The 19,769-nt window shown below is 35.9% G+C and overlaps 1 protein-coding gene across 3 annotated transcripts in view; it reads left to right on the forward strand.

The window, feature by feature from the left end:
• The window catches only part of LOC138698310 (retinol-binding protein pinta-like), a 116,237-nt gene that overhangs the window by 43,990 nt on the left and 52,478 nt on the right, over nucleotides 1-19,769 (forward strand). For all 3 annotated transcript variants that reach the window (XM_069824130.1, XM_069824133.1, XM_069824132.1), the window contains exon 3: nucleotides 12,059-12,218. In XM_069824130.1, coding sequence (XP_069680231.1) covers nucleotides 12,059-12,218 — 160 coding nt within the window. The remainder of the gene's footprint in view (nucleotides 1-12,058; nucleotides 12,219-19,769) is intronic.

Below are 19,769 nucleotides of genomic sequence, written 5' to 3' on the forward strand. Positions count from 1 at the left end.
GGCCAGACGCGCTAGCCGTTACTCCACAGGTGTGGACCCCTCTTTCCTTAAACACATCCAAAACAACTGTTGTTCCGTTTTCACTAAGGTCCAGTGGTCTTCAACCCCCTCAATCTCCTTTTAGGCTCAAAATTCATCATTTGATTGGTCATCTCAAAATTGTGAATGTCCCATATTAATCGAATCCTCAGAAGTTAAGTATTTAGACTTTGCAATCGACCAACACTTACGATGGAATAAACATATTCCATATTTATGCAATAGATTACGTAGAACAATTTATACCTTTGTTACACTTCGGTCTTATATACCAGTTAATATTTTACGTCTAATTTATTTAGCTTTATTTCAACCCAATCTCCAGTATGGAATTTTAGGATGGGGAAATGCTTGTAATTCTAATCTCACTCCACTAATACTAATTTTAATCTTTTGAAAATTAAACAAATTTATTACATTGCCTTATGAAACTTCATACATAAAAATAGCAATAAATTCAAATTTTATCATCACAAATATGGAACTAAACGATCCGATTTTATACGATTAGAGGAACCAAAGTGTTTCACAAGCATAGCTCTTAGCCATGGTACCTACTTTGATCCAAGGTTATATAATAAAATAACTGAAAAATACCCAAATTTAGAACATTTTAGTATCAGAAATTTCAAAAATAGCGTTAGAAATTTAATTTTTAAAGAATATATATTGATTTAATATGTATATGTATTTATATGAGTTAACTTGTTTAATTGAAATTGTATTTTAAAGTTAATTTATTCCTATATTTTTACCTTTACCCACTTTGTGTCAGATAATTATCTTTGTGTTAAGTATGTGTTTAGATAACTCCCTGAGCACGAGTTTTTACTCCTTCAGGGAAGAATTAAGATTGTATTTTTGTACATGTAGTATTGGTAGGAGATGAACTATGATAGGAACGATCACGATTTTAAAATCAAATGTAGGAAACAGAAAACGGATGTCGGTAAGTTCTCATTTAAATCGAACTCTAAATGATTGGAATGACCTACCTGCAGCGGTTTTTGAGGGCTGTCCTTCCTTAAGGAGTTGTGTATAAAGTGTAAATTAAAATTAAGGTAACATGTGTTTCTAAGGGACATGTATTTATTTAGCCTGACGAGTTACTCCCTTGGTTTGAATTGTAAATTATTTAAAAATAGCTTGTAAGAGGATCTTAGACTAGAAATGTTTAGTTTAAATGTAGTTCTGTTTAAAAGTATGAACTAGTGGCTTGTGCAGCAAATGCTGCGAACTAATTTTTCAGATTTATTTTCAATGAAGAATACCAGACATTTTGATAGTCATTTGCTTCCATAATAATAAAACATACTCCCTCTGAATGGTTTTTTATGCCAAATACTTTTTCTTGAACCTATCCATCCACCTTCAGTTTTTGAGTTTTAACATGAAAACGCAAGTAACAATGTCGGGACGATCAGTGGGTTTTTCGTGTGGGAGTAAAGCAATAGCTATTTCAGGTCATAGAGAGTAAAATCATTTTATTCTGCTAAGAGATCTTGCTGAAATGATCGGGATACTACAAAATTTTATGGGCCTCTTATTTTATCAGTAAGTAATGTCGTTTGGTCTTTCCTTAGGAACTGTAATTTTTGCGCTCTCTCGAGCCAATACTGAAGAGAATGACGCATATAAATATCTACACCACACCGCCATTAAATATATGAAAAAACCCAACCTCACTTGATTAATAACTATAAAAATATTTGATTTTAATAACAATATTATTATCTTACGTAAGTTTTGTAGTTATATATATAAATAATAGCCGCCACTCAGTAAATTATAGAAATGTAGATCTAATTTAAGATATTCTCTACAGCTACGTATATAACCCCAAAAAGTTTCACTTTCATATCATCAATATACATTAATAGGCCTATGCATAATGAATGAAAAATAGTCGCATCATGGCATTAACTATAATAATATTTCATTTCTAATGGTAATAATGTCATCAAACCACCTCAAGTTTTGTAGTTTTTAATATCCAATACACAGCTGTACTAAGAAAATTACACACCGCATAGTCGAATTTGTAAATTAATTTTAGTAAGTCTTTAAATTTGTAATAACCAATTTAATTTGAGCTCTAAATATGTCAGCATTCTTGCAGATCGTGGCCTTCGTGCAATATTGTTTATTGCGTGTGTGTGTTTTGTTTTATTCTGAAATGCAATTAGTGACGACAGATGGATTTTAGAAAATAGGAAAATTATGTTGAAAAATTGACATTTCACTCAAAACTACTATTTTTCTGAAAAACGTTGGGCTCCAAGCTTCAGAATGAGGGGTCACTTATTAAAATCCGTTCAGCCGTTTTCCCGTAATTTCCATTACCAGTTCAAATTTTATATATAGATAAGTGTGTAATTGTATGTCTTATTTGAGCTGTTTTATCAGTGAAGCGTGGTGAGTCAGTGAAGTTATGGTTTTACAGTGCAGTGAATAGTTTCGATCAGTGATAATTTATAGTGACAATGAAATGTGTTCTAAAGTGTCAGTGAAATGTGTCATAGTGCCAGTACAGTGAGTGAGATGCGAGTAAAGTGAAAGATTATTATCAGTACCAATGTGAAACTAATGTATAGCCTATAGGCCTATATATGTACGTTGTAATGTAAAATTAGATTCACTTATTAATTAGGCTATTTTATGTATTATTATTAATTGTAATTACTGTATTAATTGTATTGTGTATTGTTTTTATTGTTTGTACAACTGCCACTGGGTGTTTGCCCACTTGCAGTGTAAATAAATACATACATACCTCTGTAACGCAAAAACGTTGCGTCTTACGACATTTCTATTATCATTTCGTATTCAGGAGAGTCGATTTAGTAGAAAGACCTGATTTTGTCCACATTACAGACAAAAAGTTGCTAGTCTAATTAATTCTAGTTCTATCCCACATATTTGTAGCCCTATACTAGAAATTATAATGAATGTCCAGTTCATGTTATCTAACAATAGTGAAGTATTTTTCACGTAAGTAATTTTATGGAATACATATTCAATTTTTCTCCCCTGTGTTTTAAGCATATGTAAAATTGGTCTCCATGTCTTGCTCAATATTAACCCATTGTCACGATCAATTTCTATCTATAGCATCTCTCATTACACGTTTCCAATAGCCTGATTTTCTAGCTAGAATGCTGCTCTTATCGAGCAAATTCTTGTGTCTATGATTGTTGCAATTTTATTCTCAGTTATTGCAGACCTGTTCGGTTGATAGGTAATCTAATATAAGCACCATGCAAGCTCCTCAGGTGGCGACTGTTGTTACTAACTGCGGGACAGCAGCGATAGAGTTGTGCTTGAAGCGTATGAATATACTTAACATCTCAGGTTAAATGATTAGAAATATGGATGATCCTAAAAAGCGGAAAGGTAATGCAAATTGCTGTGTTCTTGAGTGTAGTAGTGCTTATAGGAACACACCAACCGATATTGTTTTTATTCATTCACAAAACAGAAAACTGAAGCGCAACAACGCTAATTGTGGATCCAAGCAGTACGCAGACGAAAGTAAATAAGGCTACACTGCCTGTAATCATAGTATTATTATAGGCCTATACTAGGCCTGATATAAAAAATAGAATGTATATAGTATTATGTTTATAAATAACCATTAAGTTAACAACGACAGGAATTTACCATTTAAATTTAAAAAAATACATAATTACCGAGTACTTTACATATATATTATATATAATATTAGGAACAATAAATAATAATATACTTATTTTAAAATGTATTCATATCGATATTCAATTCTTGATTTCAAGTGTTAATGTTTCACCTTGGAAACCAACACCCGCAGCAAGAATTTGCGGAATTCATTTTATTGGGAATGAGATCAGAACACCCCCAAAACTAGCATACCGTTCCCAGTATTTTTATAAAAGATTACAAAAAAAAGACTGCCTCACCTCAACTAGCTCCGCAAAGATAAGAAAGAGACGCAAAAAGAAGAAGAAAAGATGAAAATTTAAGTTTTATGGAAGGCGAATGCTCAACAAGTGTTATTTCGAAAAATGAAGTAGCCATACAGGCAGAAGTAAATGAAACCATTTTTAGTGATTTTGTTTTTTTTATTTCACAATTGAATTGTGTGAATTGTCTACTCAAGTGTCTATTCCATTACATGCCGAAATGAAGTCACATAAGGAATGTTATGACAAGCGTTCAGGAACAGATGATATGTTTAATGAAATGCAAGGTTTCCGAAATTATTCTACAATAAAATATGAGACAGAACTACCAGACTTAATGGGAGTGACATTTGTGGTTTCGAATATATTGTAAAAATTGCTGCCAATTGAAACACAATCATATCCGTAGAATCATAATCAGAAATATTTCCAATTCTATCATTTAACCCAAAAATAGCTACTATATATAGTCGAAAAGCCCCAAGATGTAGACCATACATATTATTTTTGCCATTTTTATTAGTGAATTTTACATCGAAAGCTTTCGAAAAATTCTGTCCAAGAGTAAGATTAGTAAAGAAAATCGTCTACTCATCAATTAAAATGAAAACTGGATTGTCGTATTCTGCTATGAGGGTGATGTTCGGAGTTAATCGTACAATTATAATTATAATTTATTTTTACCGCCACTTTAATGTTGTTGACATCCACAATGGTTACTGTAATTTTGGGTTTTGGCCTAGCAGAGAAAGTATTCAGGAAACAATGCCTGCAATATTGAAAAATGTAGAGTGACAATTAATTGTTCAGAAGTGGAACAGCCACCCAGCGTGGATCAGATGGTGGCCTTCAAATCTAAGTGCTACCGAGGCAGATCGAGTGACACATGCATAACAATTGATTGCGGATTATTGACTTTATTAGAAGGTGGTGATGAAGTCAGGTTTTCCTGGAATAGTAACAAACCTCTCCGATCAAGGGATCATTGTTGTTACTCCACCGTATCTGCACGATGGTAAATTAACAGCTGAAGAAGTCGAAACTACTTACACCGGTGTATTTCTTGTTCCAAGCAATGTTTTAAATTCTTTATGTTAATTTATTAATAATTTATTTCATAAAATATAATGTCGTGATCCAGTGTTCGAATTCATGTTGAAAGGTGCATTCAGCGAATTAAAATATGCAGTATAACATTTTACACAAACTATCAATTGAACTGCTTCCTCATGTTGATCTTGTTGTTTATTCAACTGTCCAAAGAGAAGTCTGAATCTCATAAGTGATACCAACAAGTCATCACTTATGAAACAACTAGACCAGAATATCATGGTGTAGAGTGGTCAGTTCCTTTCCCCATCCAGAGCATACATCGCCGACTAGCTACAAATTACACTAGTCAGACTTCATATGCATACAAACAATATTGTTCTTCCTCTGACACATACCGTCAAGTGAGATGAACAGCCTGATAACAGATGTACATATCAGCCAGAACCTCAATCAGAGGTAGTGTGTTGATACTGTTCATATGTGTTGTGTTTTAGAGAATTTGCAGTCGCCCATTATTCGGGAAGTGTAATTAAGATTACTTTTAGAATTAAATCACATTAAAATACGTAATTTATAGAGACAGTATACACACAAATATTATACACGTCAATGTTTTAGTAATATGACTGTTCACCCTCATTCATTGGTCTGAAATATGATTTAAATGCCAAACAACTTCACTGATATTTCAGGAACTTCGTAGTTACATTTTTACCCTCCTCTGGCAGTACTGAACTTTCCACTGAGTCTATAAAATAATTAACGACTGGAGATTGCTGGGTTTGCAGTGAAAGACCTGCTCTTGGACAGAACACTATGAATCAATGAACCCATTCTTACTAATATTACAACTTTTTATCGGCAGAAAGCCGCATATAATTTCTATATCACACATGACTAGTGAATGACTGCGAGCCTGTAGTTAATTAGGAATTGAGACACTGCGCGGCGCCACCAGTACGATTTTGAGACCAATCCACGGTGCTTATAGCCAGTATGTTATGATTTTCGTTTTTCAGTACTGCGTCCTATATGTCACATTCCCATGCATTTTAGTAAAATTCCGGAATTCTGAGTCTTACACTCAGTGTTGCCATATTTAGCGATAAGTCGCTAAATCTAGCGAATTTTGAATCAGTCTCGGCGACAAATTTTGTGAAATACGATTAGCGACTTTTCTGGTAATTTTTATATTCTTCCACTTTTTCCTTTCTTTCAAGTTAAAATATTCAATTGAAGTCATGCACTTCTTAGTTTTAAACAGCCATGGGTGCATGACTGAGTAGTCTAAATGATTCATACTTGAAAGTCCTGATCTCATATATTTGTGATCAGTGATCAGGGTGAAAGATGGTAATTCAATGATTCTCACGGGTTAGGTCTCTCTCTCTCAATGCTATTGCTCCAACACCCATAAACAGCGGCAACTTTGATTGTCACGTGACGAGTCGTCAGCTCCAATTAATTCTTGGTTCTTCCTCGCAACGCGGAGATTTTCCACTCCCAACCGACCTGCATCAATTGAGTTTTGGAATTTTGTGCCGACAGTTCGTGTGAAGCAAATGAGACTGTAGTTTTTGCTGGTTTTAATATATTTTAATATATTATATTTTTAAAATGTTAGGTTTAACAAAAAAACATTGTGGTCAAACGCTTGGGTGAAAATTTCCACACTTAAAATTTGCCAGAAAGCGTAGTGTCAATGATTGGATCAAGTGCAGTGTATTCACAATCAGCTGTTCCTACAACTTCCACCTCAACATCACAGCCGTCAACAACACAACCAGACTCCGCAGAAGAGGGCGACGACGAGGAAATTATATTTTTCTCCGCATATGTATCTTTTTCTTATTTTTATTTAGTGATACTTATTATTAATTTTTAGCGACATTTCTGGGGATTTATAACAAACTTTGGAGAGATTTAGCTACTTTCGTTGAAAAGTTAGCGAGATTGTAGGGCAATATGTTGGCAACAGTGCTTACAATGTCTTTCACGGGTTTGAAGTCGCTAATTTTCTGAGGTATAACCGACATTGTCTTTATGTTGGCTTCGGCTGACTTTCTGCTAATGCGATTCGTGGTAGATTCGACGTATGGAATTACTTCCACAAAGTTCGATTTTTCTGTAGTTTTCTTTTTTCTACTTCTCATTGCCTTCTTAATTGCATAACTCGAGTTCCCATATTCATTCCTTTCAGAAAATGAAGTTCGAAATTAATATTGTCTTCGTCTAGGGCAGGCGTTCTCAACCTGTTGCTTGCGGCGAGCACCATGGTGTTCTTTTGGGTAGGCGGAAACTGCACACTTTGATCCAGAAACTGCACCCGTTTATCGGGGGACCCACTAATCCTATCCGGATACTGCACACTGATTCACGAGGGTTTTACTAATCCTACCCGGAAACTGCACAATTTACAAAATACGTTTGTTTTGCTTTTGGCTGATTTTACATTTAAACTTCGCTTAATTTCTTCCTTTATTGCTTTGGAGTTTAATAAAAGTTTCACTTTGTATGTCCAAACGTTGATTCACGAATTTATACAATAAAGGATGACTGCTGTAAAAACCGACATTAAAATGCTTGTGAAATGATTCGCAGCCGTTTGTTTTACGAGAGGTCGATGCAGTCATGGCTGCCAATACAGTGGGAGGGAAAACTGCATCTTCGGAGATATACGTTTCCAGTAAATAATCTGCAAATTTCTCAAGTCTATCTATCGGTTTTACCTCAGCCAGTTCCAAGCGAAGAAATCCCCGACTTCCTCTGGATTCAAATACATTATCTCAAAAACCATCCTCAGCCACTGTCCTATCTCACTGTCTTCTTTGCACTCCTTCGCCAATCCTACACACTCCATTTTACACCACCATGCTAGCGCAAGATGGAAGCGGCAACCTAGTAACGAATTCCCAAGTTTTCACCACTGCAGTTTGTATAGCTAGTTCAAACTCTATTACTACATTAGATGGAGTGAAGTTCATATTGCGCGCTACACATTTATTTATAATTATCTGCAATAGCTTTTCAGAAGTTTGAACGGTTTTGTTAGGTAACGTACAAAAAATCAAAGGGCCATATTGATCGTTCTTTATGCCGTGAATTGTAAACATCTGGTATGAAAACTGCAGATAATAACGAAAAGTTCCGACCATGTATATTGTAACAATTCCACATAAATAGTCCAGGTTGGAAACACAGGTAAACATAATTACAGTATTCCACTGCATTTGTCATTGAAAAGAACAACATCTTCGCTTCGGTTAGTAATAAAGTTTAAATGACTCAGTCTGTCATGAACTTTAGGTAGAACAGGCTGAAGTTTTCTCCGCGATCTGTATAAGTTATCTTTTGTTCGATATACAGTATGTTACGCACTTTCAGACTTTCTGTGGGCAAGATTTGACAAACAGCATGAAATAATTTTGATTGCTTAATATTAACATCATCGATGGCTTTTCTTTTCGTACTTGCATTAATTATCTTCGACTTAATTTTCTAATGTCCACCACATGTTATGCTCACCGCGTTCTCTGATAACTTCCATATTGTTCAGCAAGCTATAAATTTTCGCATTGCATTTTCTAACACAACAACTCCACATCACTTCATAGTTTTCCAGTTCCTTGGCTTTATAAAATTTACTGTCCTAATATACCAGCACTAAATTTCCCCGTCCACTTTCAGATGTAAACAAACGCTCCATATCGAACAAAATTAAAACAGTTTGGTAAATTAAAATATCGGCAAACAGGTAGAAAACATTTTGGTGTGCAGTTTCCTTATGACCGTAATCCAGGTAGAAAATGTTGGTGTGCAGTTCCTATATGACCGAAATCCAGGTAGCAAATTTTGGTATGCAGTTTCCAACGCCCGGTTCTTTTAATGACTTTGGTGCTCTCGTCATGCGAGAAAAAAATGCCCGCGAGCACGCACGCTTAAGAGGTCTTTTTTCAATTCAAAGTTCGTTGTACGAACTTGAACAAATAACGTTCCTATCCATTCATTATATCATCTTACAGACTTAATAGGTCTTCATGGTGTATAACTCCATTCAATTCAGTATGGACTTAATCAGAAAAATGAAGACCATTCAAGAAAATAATCTGCTGCTCGTACAGAACATCAGTTGATAGATGTCTAGTTCTCCTTAGCTCTGAAATATTGTTTTTTAAAAGAAGAAATTCATCGCCTTTGGGGGACAGAAGATACAAAAAGACTCCAGATACTGCGTAGCGTTTCTCTCTAATGTCTGGATATATCCGGAATAAGCTCAAGGCCAAAGCACGATCACGATTAACTAATTCACATCTGCAAGACTGTTTACTTGCAGCTACAAGCGACTTCTCTTTTTTGAATCACTGTAATTCTAAGTAATATTAAACTTCAAGGATATCGTGTGAGTGTTTTAAAATATATTATTTAGTTATTTACTTACATATTTTACTTGTTTTTATGTATTCATACATACCTATTAAATCTATTCCATTTCATGGTGTTCGCTCACCTAGTAGCCTATTACACGTGGGTGGTGCTCACAGTCTTCAAAAAGTTGAGAACCACTATAATAATAATAATAATAATAATAATAATAATAATAATAATAATAATAATAATAATAATAATAAGTAAACATTTCGTATAAATATACATATTACTTAAGGACGTATATGACATAAAAATGACATGAAATAGACAGGACATACAAATGCATGTTCAACACATAAGATATAGACATATTATACACAATACACAGACAAGACAAATAAAAAGGAAAATTACATAAAAACATATATGATATGAAACAGTGATGTTATAGCTAATTTTATTCATTCATTCATTCATTCATTCATCCATTCATCCATTCATCCACTTATTTATTTATTTTTTATTTATTTATTTATTTATTTATTTATTTATTTATTTATTTATTTATTTATTTATTTAATCTGGCAGAGCTAAGGCCAGTAGGCCTTCTCTTCCGCCCAGCCAGACTATAATTCTAATTGAATACAATTGCTTACATAGTTCTTACATTAATATCTAGATCATAAAACAACATGAAAGTAAATAATGAAAGTTGGATAAGTAATGTTAGTGAGACAATAATAAACAATGGCAAGAAGTAGTAGTAGCAGTAGTAGTAGTTTTTTATTTTATTGCGTTATTTTACGACACTGTATCAACATCTAGGTTATTTAGCGTCTGAATGAAATGAAGGTGATAATGCCGGTAAAAATGAGTCCGGGGTCCAGCACCGAAAGTTACCCAGCATTTGCTCGTATTGGGTTGAGGGAAAACTCCGGAAAAAAACCCCAACCAGGTAACTTGCCCTAACCGGGATTCGAATCTGGGCCACCTGGTTTCGCGGCGAGACGCGCTAACCATTACTCCACAGGTGTGGACAGTAGTATTAGTAATAGTAATAATAATAATAATAATAATGAGATAATTTAAATATTTACTGTGTGATATAATATTTAACCATTAAACATTGAGAAACCTGAAACAGCTATTATTGTTAACAAGAATTGTTAGACGAATATTTCGTTAGTCTATTCTTAAATTGGTTTGATGTCTAACAGTCCCTGACATTACTCGGTAGGGAATTCCAAAGCCGAGGAACAGCCACAGTGAAAGAAGATGAATATGAGGATTTCGGTTGGAGGGAATGGATAATATTGAGGAGTGTTGTGATCGTGTGTCTAGGTTATGGTGGGTGGATAAATTTTGAAAACGGGACGCAAGATAGACAGGAGTGGAGAAATGCAATATGTGAAAGTTGAGGGAAAGACAGTGGATTTTCCTACGATCTTCTAGACGGAGCCAGGACAACATTTCGAGGGATGGTGTTACGTGATCAGCCCGGCGAATATTGCAGACGAAACGGACGCACATATTATGAACACGTTGTAGTCTCTGCGCCGAAGTAAAGCTTAGGTCAGTAAGCAGAATATCACAGTAATCGAAGTGGGGCATCACGAGTGTTTGCACTAACATCTTTTTCAGGGAAAAGGGTAGAAAATTCTTCAATCGCCTAAACGAGTGGATTAATGAGAATATGTTTTTTGCAGGTTTCTGCAACCTGAAGGTTCCAATTTAAACTTTTATCCATATAAATATCTAGGTTCTTTACTGATTCACTGAACGGAAATTCGGTATCGTATATTTTAATCGGGGACAAATTTGGTATGGTAGGCTAATAGTGCTTAACAAATGTGAATAGCCCACAATTAGGCCTACTGACTGTGATTTTCCTGGATTTAGTTTAAGTCGGAATTTCCGTGTCCTTATCCAAGTCGAGTCGAGATCGCCATTAATTTTAGTTATTGCATCATTTAGAGTCGGTATTATAAACGCCGTTTAAACCTTACGTTCAGTTTAAACTGAAGTTTTCCGTTGTGCTTCGTATTATAAACCTTAACTACCAGTTAATCTTGACTTAACTTGAGTTTAACTTAATCGGCAGTCTACTGCCGTTTAAACTGCAGTTCAAGACTCATAAGATCAAAGGAAAAAAAAATAATAATATTTCAATATGGAAAACGCGGACAAATAAGAGGATTACCAAAAATGTATGCGTACGACTATTTTTATTGTCAAAAAGCGGACATATCCGCATAAATGCTGACATATGCTGACAGTTTATATGAATGACATATCAGAATCTCTGAAGTACTGCCTACACCATGTCTATGCAGACGACCTTCAAATATACATAAAATTCCACACTGACAAAATGAGGCCCGATTTTATGCAGTTAATTTAAAGATTATGTTAAACGTAAGTTAAACCTAACCACGAGTTTTTTTCTTTTTTAAGTTAAACCTTAGTGGAATACGGTTGGGATTACTGCTGGGAAAGAAAAGAAGACGATTGCAAATGTTTAATTATGTTATTGATTTAAAATAGCCGAGGCTCGTGGAGAGTCTTCATTAAGAGACTTCTTTGTTCTTCGATATCAGAGAGGACCTCTACCGCGTACTTCAGTATTATTTGAATGATTATAATAATCCATATTGTTACAGACGACGAAAGGCTCGAGAGATGGATTGTCCGATGCAAGAACAGTTTAGAGAAGGCAAAGAAATCCATTGATCTCTACTTCACGATGAAGAATGTGACACCAGACATGATGTCTAACTGGGATACCACAGCGAAATGGTTTAAAAATTGCATCTCTACATGGTGAGTCGGATTTTACGGAGGAACATATTCCTCACTGCCTATTTATATTAAGTAAATAATAATTCAATTATTCAAATAAGCATCACAGAAAGCTATATATGAAACCAGATTTGCATAATATACGTACGTCGCTGTTCGTTAACAGAAAACTACAAATCAAGTCATACAGAGTTTGAGTGCACTAAATGTTGGGTTTTTGACGTCTTGCCAGTTCATTTGAGGTATATCCATATAAAGGGAAAAATTGATCCGTGTCTGGTACAGTTTCTGGGTGGCTCAGACGGTAGAGCGTTGATTCGATACCCGGCCTCGGAACAATTTTTCTCTTGAAATTATTCAAGTCAGCTTCACAGTTACCTTGCATGTTTTGAGAATGTTACTGACTTCTGCTTTTCGATGACTTCCATTTTCACGTTTGACACAGCGGAGCTTCAAGGCTCGGATCTCCGAACAGAAGGAACTGCCGTCTTGGCCACGTAGATAAGTCGGCCGTAGCTGAACATGCTTATCTGGAAGGTGAACATAAAATTAGGTTTGAAAACACCGATACACTCAGCGACACACCACATTTCTACGCGAGACTACACCGAGAGGCGATTGAAATAGGAAACTTAAGAACAATTTCAATCGCAAAGAGGAAGGCCTCAAGGTTAATAAGGCCTGGTATCCGGCATTTTAAGAAAAACCAACATCAAACCCGCTCGCGTAGCACAATTAAACAACACAACTCCGGACGCGAATCCCGTAGGCAACAGCAAGCCCGCCCGGGAAGCAGATTCGAGCGCGGACCGAGGCGAGCTCAGACTGTAATCGGCACGCGCAGTAGAACCAGCCGCACCAGCAATCTGCACCACTGAAGATGTTCACTGCAGCAGTGAACGAAACGTTTGGTCGCACAACCAACGGACCACGGCCTCATAGCCCGGAAAACTTTTCTCCTATTGACGCCGGCCGTGAAAGCCTACACTCTAATAGCCTACTAGTGTGTAAAGAAATGCAAGAATAGAATAAATTGCAATTACTTACTAAATATAAGAGAAAATAAGTACATACATTCCATTGTAATGTTTACACTTTAAACTCAAAATGTATACCCCTAAAACAGTAGTTGTTAATGCCTTTTTAATACTCTAAACAAATGCATTATTTCACTAATAAAGAATTTTCAAGAAGATACGTTTTCTCTTGACGATACCAACTGTAATACCTGAATGAATGAATGAATGAATGAATGAATGAATGAATGAATGAATGAATGAATGAATGAATGAATGAATTAATTAATTAATTAATTAATTAATTAATTAATCGGTTAATTATTGAACCAATCGGTGACTCACTGAACCAGCCAATGGATGAATCAATGGATCAATGGATGAATGAATTATTGTATCGATGGATGGATGGATCGATGGATGATTGAAAGTAGTGAGACAATAATTATCAATTAAAGTAGACCTACGCGATGATAACCGCGTCCTTGCAAGGCTCTTTGCCGTCCACCCACAAAGAGTGAGAAACGACTCGAATATTCCTTAAGCCGAACCTGACATTTCGCGAGACGGAAGAGCTTCGTATGCTGACTAAAGTGCGGGCCGTTCGATAGCAATATACAGGAACATCATTTTATTTTTACTTCAATTTTTATTGTACCTGAGTTTTGTAATGTACTTCACTCCCACCCCTTCTATTAGTAAACTTTCAACCGTTCCCCAAACAGAACTAAGGCTGTGTATGCAGTCAAAGTCGCCAGGCCTTAGTGAACAGTACTGAGTTAGTGAGTATAGTACGTTCCGGAAATATGTTCGTGTTTTCCAGTGACGAAAGAGCTTTCAATATTGATTCATATTTTCGCACAGATACTATCGTCCATTTGCCTACGTCGTATCCCGGTTTCCCCCACTCGCTTCTGCTCGCCCCTCTGTAAAGGCTAGTGGCTAGGGCTGTCTTAGCCGTTTTCTGAAAACATTAATTTCTATTAGGAATTGGACGTCTACGTAATATTATACAGTTTTTTAAAATAACTTAAATAAAAGGGCCTCGTTAATTAACTGCCACGTGATTTCCCTCCTTTCTACGACCCTGCGACAAAACCACTTGGACGGACAGAAGATAGCATGTCTGAGTAATGTTATCTTTTCGGATCGGGCAGAAGTGAAGATTGAAAATACAGTACGTAAGGTACTCTTTTATAAAAGTAGGTACAGAATTATTTCACCATGAGTTACTAGTACAAAGGACGAAACTGGTACTTGAAATTGATACAATAGTCTATAATGCGATAATATGCACCAAAGAACTAAAGAATGTATGGAAATGAACGGCCACCATTTCCAAAAATGTGTTTAAATATCCATATTATGATTATTTTTCAATTTAAGTTCATTGTCTATATTGTACACTAATGTGCAGTAGATACTATAATGTACACTGCATAATGAATAGTCCGAATGGATAGCTCAGTTCGTGAGTAAAAACACTCATTGTTAATACAGTACGTATTTTGATTAAACAAAAACCTAACGAAAATTGTCAAAGTCAAAATCGCGATATTTCCTAGTTTACGTAAATGGATGAACTACTTTTCTTCCCTCCTATACCTAGTAAAGAGATTTGTTTGTATTTTACGCCAGTATCATCGAGCTCCAGTCGCGGAAGGGGCTAGCCGGTGTTTCCGGTTCTCAACCGTTAATCTAAAGCAGTTATGTCAAAGCAAGCGCATTTTTCTGGCCTTGACGTCGTGCGCGGGCATTAAGCGCTAGGTATGCTAGGAGGAATAAGCAGCCTGTTGGATTAAGAAAACAGTGGTGCACAAACTTCAAACGGAACGTGAAATTTTATGTCCTTATTTTTATATGGCTTCTTTATGTTTGTTATTTTCTATATTGTCTGTAAAACAAAAGTACTAACATCTATTTTTAGCCTAATATTGCAGTTGTGTTTTAAACGTTAACAACATAATAAAGAATAAAGAAGGAACATTCACACAAATTCCATAATAACTACAACTATACTGTACTAAGTGAATTAAACACATCATTCATAAAGAAAGTGTTATCCCAAAGAAAAACACTGAATATGACATGATAAGTTGAAATTGATATACATGGTATCTTTAGCCTTATAAAAGTAATCAAAACAATATTATAGTACAAAGCAAAGTTGTCTAGCTATATGTTTTAACTGTAACTAATATTACATAATAGAACTCTTATCGCATTATGCTTTTAGGGGATATTGGTGCGCAACGTTCTGTTATCAGAATATTAAATTATCTCGAAATCAGCTGAAGCTATAGATTATATTATTTCAATGTACCGAAGTACATATGATATTTCCACTAGAGGGAACCCAAGAGTTGGAACTCAATCAGAGACGATTCTGTTCGGCGTCGGGGTTGTATCCGGTGTGGCTTAGTGGATAAAGCATCAGCACGTAGAGCTGAAAACCCGGGTTCAAATCCCGGAGCCGGAGAGAATTTTTCTCCGTTCCATTACTCTTCCATCGTATGATGACGCAGAATATCTGCATGGAAATATCATATGTACTTCGGTACATTGAAATAATATATGATATGCGTAAATCACGAAGTGATTTAAGACGGCGCTTATTCCGTCGGATCCCGGCCAACTAGTCACTCATAACGAGTGCACCTGAGCACATGTGTGGATTTCGGTCCTATGTTCATAGACCTCTATGACGTAGTGCAAAGGGCGGCCACTAGAGGGAACCCAAGAGTTGGAACTCAATCAGAGACGATTCTGTTCGGCGTCGGGGTTGTATCCGGTGTGGCTTAGTGGATAAAGCATCAGCACGTAGAGCTGAAAACCCGGGTTCAAATCCCGGCGCCGGAGAGAATTTTTCTCCGTTCCATTACTCTTCCATCGTATGAAGCTATAGAGCTGACGTTTTACGAATAGATAGGCACATATATTTTGTTTGTGATGTAACAGTACTTGCTTTGTTAATTCAATTCCTTACAAACATTTTCCATGCAAATATTTTCAAAAATTTTAATACACTATCTTCAGTACTACGTATATATTAAATTTACGAAAACATTGTTTCAGTACCTGTAAGGCTACTAAATAAACATATCTCTCCTGGGCTCTAAAGCGCGCGCTTGCTCCTATGGCCACCAATTGACATCACTGATCTAAAGGTATAGCCAGATTAATATTAGAAATGTTAGTAAAAATAAAATGATGTCTCTGTATAATTGAAGCGTTGGGCCGATTAACGGTCTATGTTACAATTTTTTAAAATCGAGTTTTTAATGGAATAATACTCTGTATAGTCTTACACAACCATGAATTTCTTGGCTGGAACAACGGTCTATGTCATTAGTCACTTCTAGCGTGTCCAGTTGTTTACATAGTATCGGGAGTTTTTGTACGAGAGTTTGTTCTCTTTACAAATACTGGGTACTTTAACTCTGTGTATCAGATTTCAGTTGATCTACTCGTATTATGTAAAATAGACGACTGCAAGACAGTGACGATTTTTACGGTAGATATTGATTGGCTAAATAAATCTAATAAAAAAGGATCCAGACAAATTAATATTAATAAGTGGAAAGATGTGTCACGAAAGTCGCTGAGAGATATTGGTCTTGAGTATATGGGTACAACAAGGAAGAAGAAGTCGCAGGTTAGTGTGAAAGATTCCCAAAATATGTGAGTTCCTCCCTGTTATTTTTTCAGTATTTTATTAGTTGTACTTTAATTTAACTTTACCTAATGTTAGTTGCTCTGTGTTGTGTTTTGCCACTATAGTTTATCTTAGAATTTTATCAAAGTATTTCGTTTCAAGATCAGATTTCTGGAATTTCTTGTAATGAGATATGCTGTCACAGCTTGCTCTTAATGTCAGAAAGGAGCTGTCTAAAATGTCTCAGAGTTGAATTTTCAATCCAGCGCTTATTTGGACGACCGAGAGATCTCTTCCCGTTTGGACGATAGTGGAGCATGACTTTTGGGATTATATCTCTATGCATGCGATGCAAATGATTTAGCCAGTTGTTCTGATAATGTTTTACGTGATTAATTACAGGTTCTAGTTGTAATTCTTCCATTACATCTTCATTGCTTTTGTGATCCCATTTCGCATATCCCGTTGTATATCTCATAAATTTCATTTCATTGGCCGTTATTCTGCTTTCGTCTTTCTTCCTCAATGTCCATGCCCCACTGCCGTAACAAAGTACAGGTCTCGCCAAGGTCTTGTACAGGCGAATTCTAGTATGCCTTTGTACTAGAGAAGGTTTCATAATGTTGTTAATTATTCCCATTGTTTTGGTGTATTTAGAAATTTTCTGTGAAATATCTACTTCATCAAAAAAAGATAATGTGTATCCGAGATATGTAAAATAATTTACTCTTTCTAATATTTTTGAATCTAAACATATTTTGCTAGCCACAGGGTATTTTCCGCAGAAGGCCATAATTTTTGTTTTTTCTTTATTGATTTTCATATCATATTTAATTCCAATTTTGTCCACAGTACGTTCACTACAAGTGTTCCTGTTATGCTATATTGAAAATTGATGAAGTGTTTGTAGTCTAATTGTATATATTGAATTAATAAAACTATAATTATTAAGGTTACTTTTTGACTCAAAAGGCGGTCAGAGCGTGGTGCCGGCCACACCACCTCATTCTAGTGCCGAGGTCATGGAAAGAATGGGGCTCTACCTCCATGCCCCCAAGTGCCTTCATGGCGTGTGACGGCGATACCTTTTTACCTTTTACATTTTGTCTCTCCCTCGTATAAGACTGCTCATTGTCTGTATTCTCCAGTAGCATTTCTGTGGAGTTATAAATGTTACAATCTTATTTGATGTGTAATATGACTTTCAGTAACATACAGGGATATCATATTTTTACTAACATTTTTAATATGAACTGGATCAACGCCGTTTGCTACCCCCTTCCACGACTGTAGTTCGATGATACTGGCGTAATATACAAACAAATCACTTTACTAGGTATAGCAGAGAAGAAAAGCAGTTCATCCATTCACGTAAACTAGGAAATATCGCGATTTTGAGTTTGATAATTTTCATTAGGTTTTTGTTTAATCAAAATATAGTACAATATTAACAAAGAGTGTTTTTACTCACGAACTGAGCTGTCCATGTGGAAGTATTCATTATGCAGTGTGTATTATACTGTCTACAGCACATTAACATACCTACACTATAGATAATGGAGTTAAATTGAAAAATAATCATAATATGGATATTTAAACACATTTTTGAAAATGGTGGCCGTTCATTTCGATATAGGCTTCAGTTCTAATGTGCATATTATCGCACTATAGACTATTGTACCTAATCCCAATTACCAGTTTCGTCCTTCGTACTAGTAACTCATGTTGAAATAATTCTGTACCTACTCTATAAAAGAGAACCTCACGTAGGCTACTGTAAATTCAATCTTCACTTCTGCCCGATCCGGAAAGATAAAATTACTCAGACATACTATCTACTGTCCGTTAAAGTGTTTATGTCGTAGGGTTGTAGAAAGGGAGGAAATCACGTGACAGTTAATTACTTAACGAGGCCCTTTTACTTAAGTTATTTTAAACAGTTGTATAATATTACGTAGACGTCTAATTCCTAACAGAAATTAATGTTCTCAGAGAAGAGATAAGACAGCCCAGCCACTAGCTACCGAATAAAAGTTGGTGGGGGAAACCGGGATACGACGTAGGCAAATGGACGACAGTACCTGTGCGAAAATGACTCAATATTGAAAGCTCTTTCGTCACTGGAAAACCTGAACATATTTTTGGAACGTACTGTTTACTATGGCCGAAAGGCTACTATGACTGTACTGGGTGTTCAGTTCAAAGTGTGTCATGGCTCGCTGTATACCTCATATGGCTAATCGATGAGCCTAGACAATTCAATCTTCCTACACTTCCGCAGAGGCGTATTACCTATGTGCCAGAGAAGTTGCATAGCAAGTACGGCGTTCATTCTGGAGAGTACTTACTGATATGTACGGCAACGCCGGTAGTGGCAGGAATGTGAACTGTTTGGAAACATGTACTGAGGTGGTTTTTTTTCTTACTGTCACGATATGGGGAGAGGGTTAAGACGATTTCTTATGTATTTGTTGACATTAACTTCGACGGTCAACATGGACACGGAGCATTTGATTTGTATTGTGGAATGTTGCCGTACGCAACCGATAACAAATACCCTGCGTACGACTTGGCCGCGCAAAACACAGTTCGAAAGAGGTTATGGTAGCACACAGACCGTACAGACCGCCATCTGTTGCTACGACGTTCAAGTTATGCGTACACGTTCTCAAGTTCAGATTGAACGCCTCGATTAATAGCCAACTTCTCTGACATAAAAGCTGAAACTCGCTTCAAATCGCTGACTCACAACAATGACGTCATGACATACTTTGAAATGAACACCCAGTATATGCGGTCTTGGATCTGTGTGGAGGACGGTTGAACTTCATTAGTAGCAGGGGTGGGAGTGAAGTACATTCAAAAACTCAGGTACAATAAAAATTGAAGTAAAAATAAAAT

This window comes from Periplaneta americana, chromosome 4, assembly GCF_040183065.1.
Source record: "Periplaneta americana isolate PAMFEO1 chromosome 4, P.americana_PAMFEO1_priV1, whole genome shotgun sequence".
Classification (NCBI taxonomy): domain Eukaryota; kingdom Metazoa; phylum Arthropoda; class Insecta; order Blattodea; family Blattidae; genus Periplaneta; species Periplaneta americana.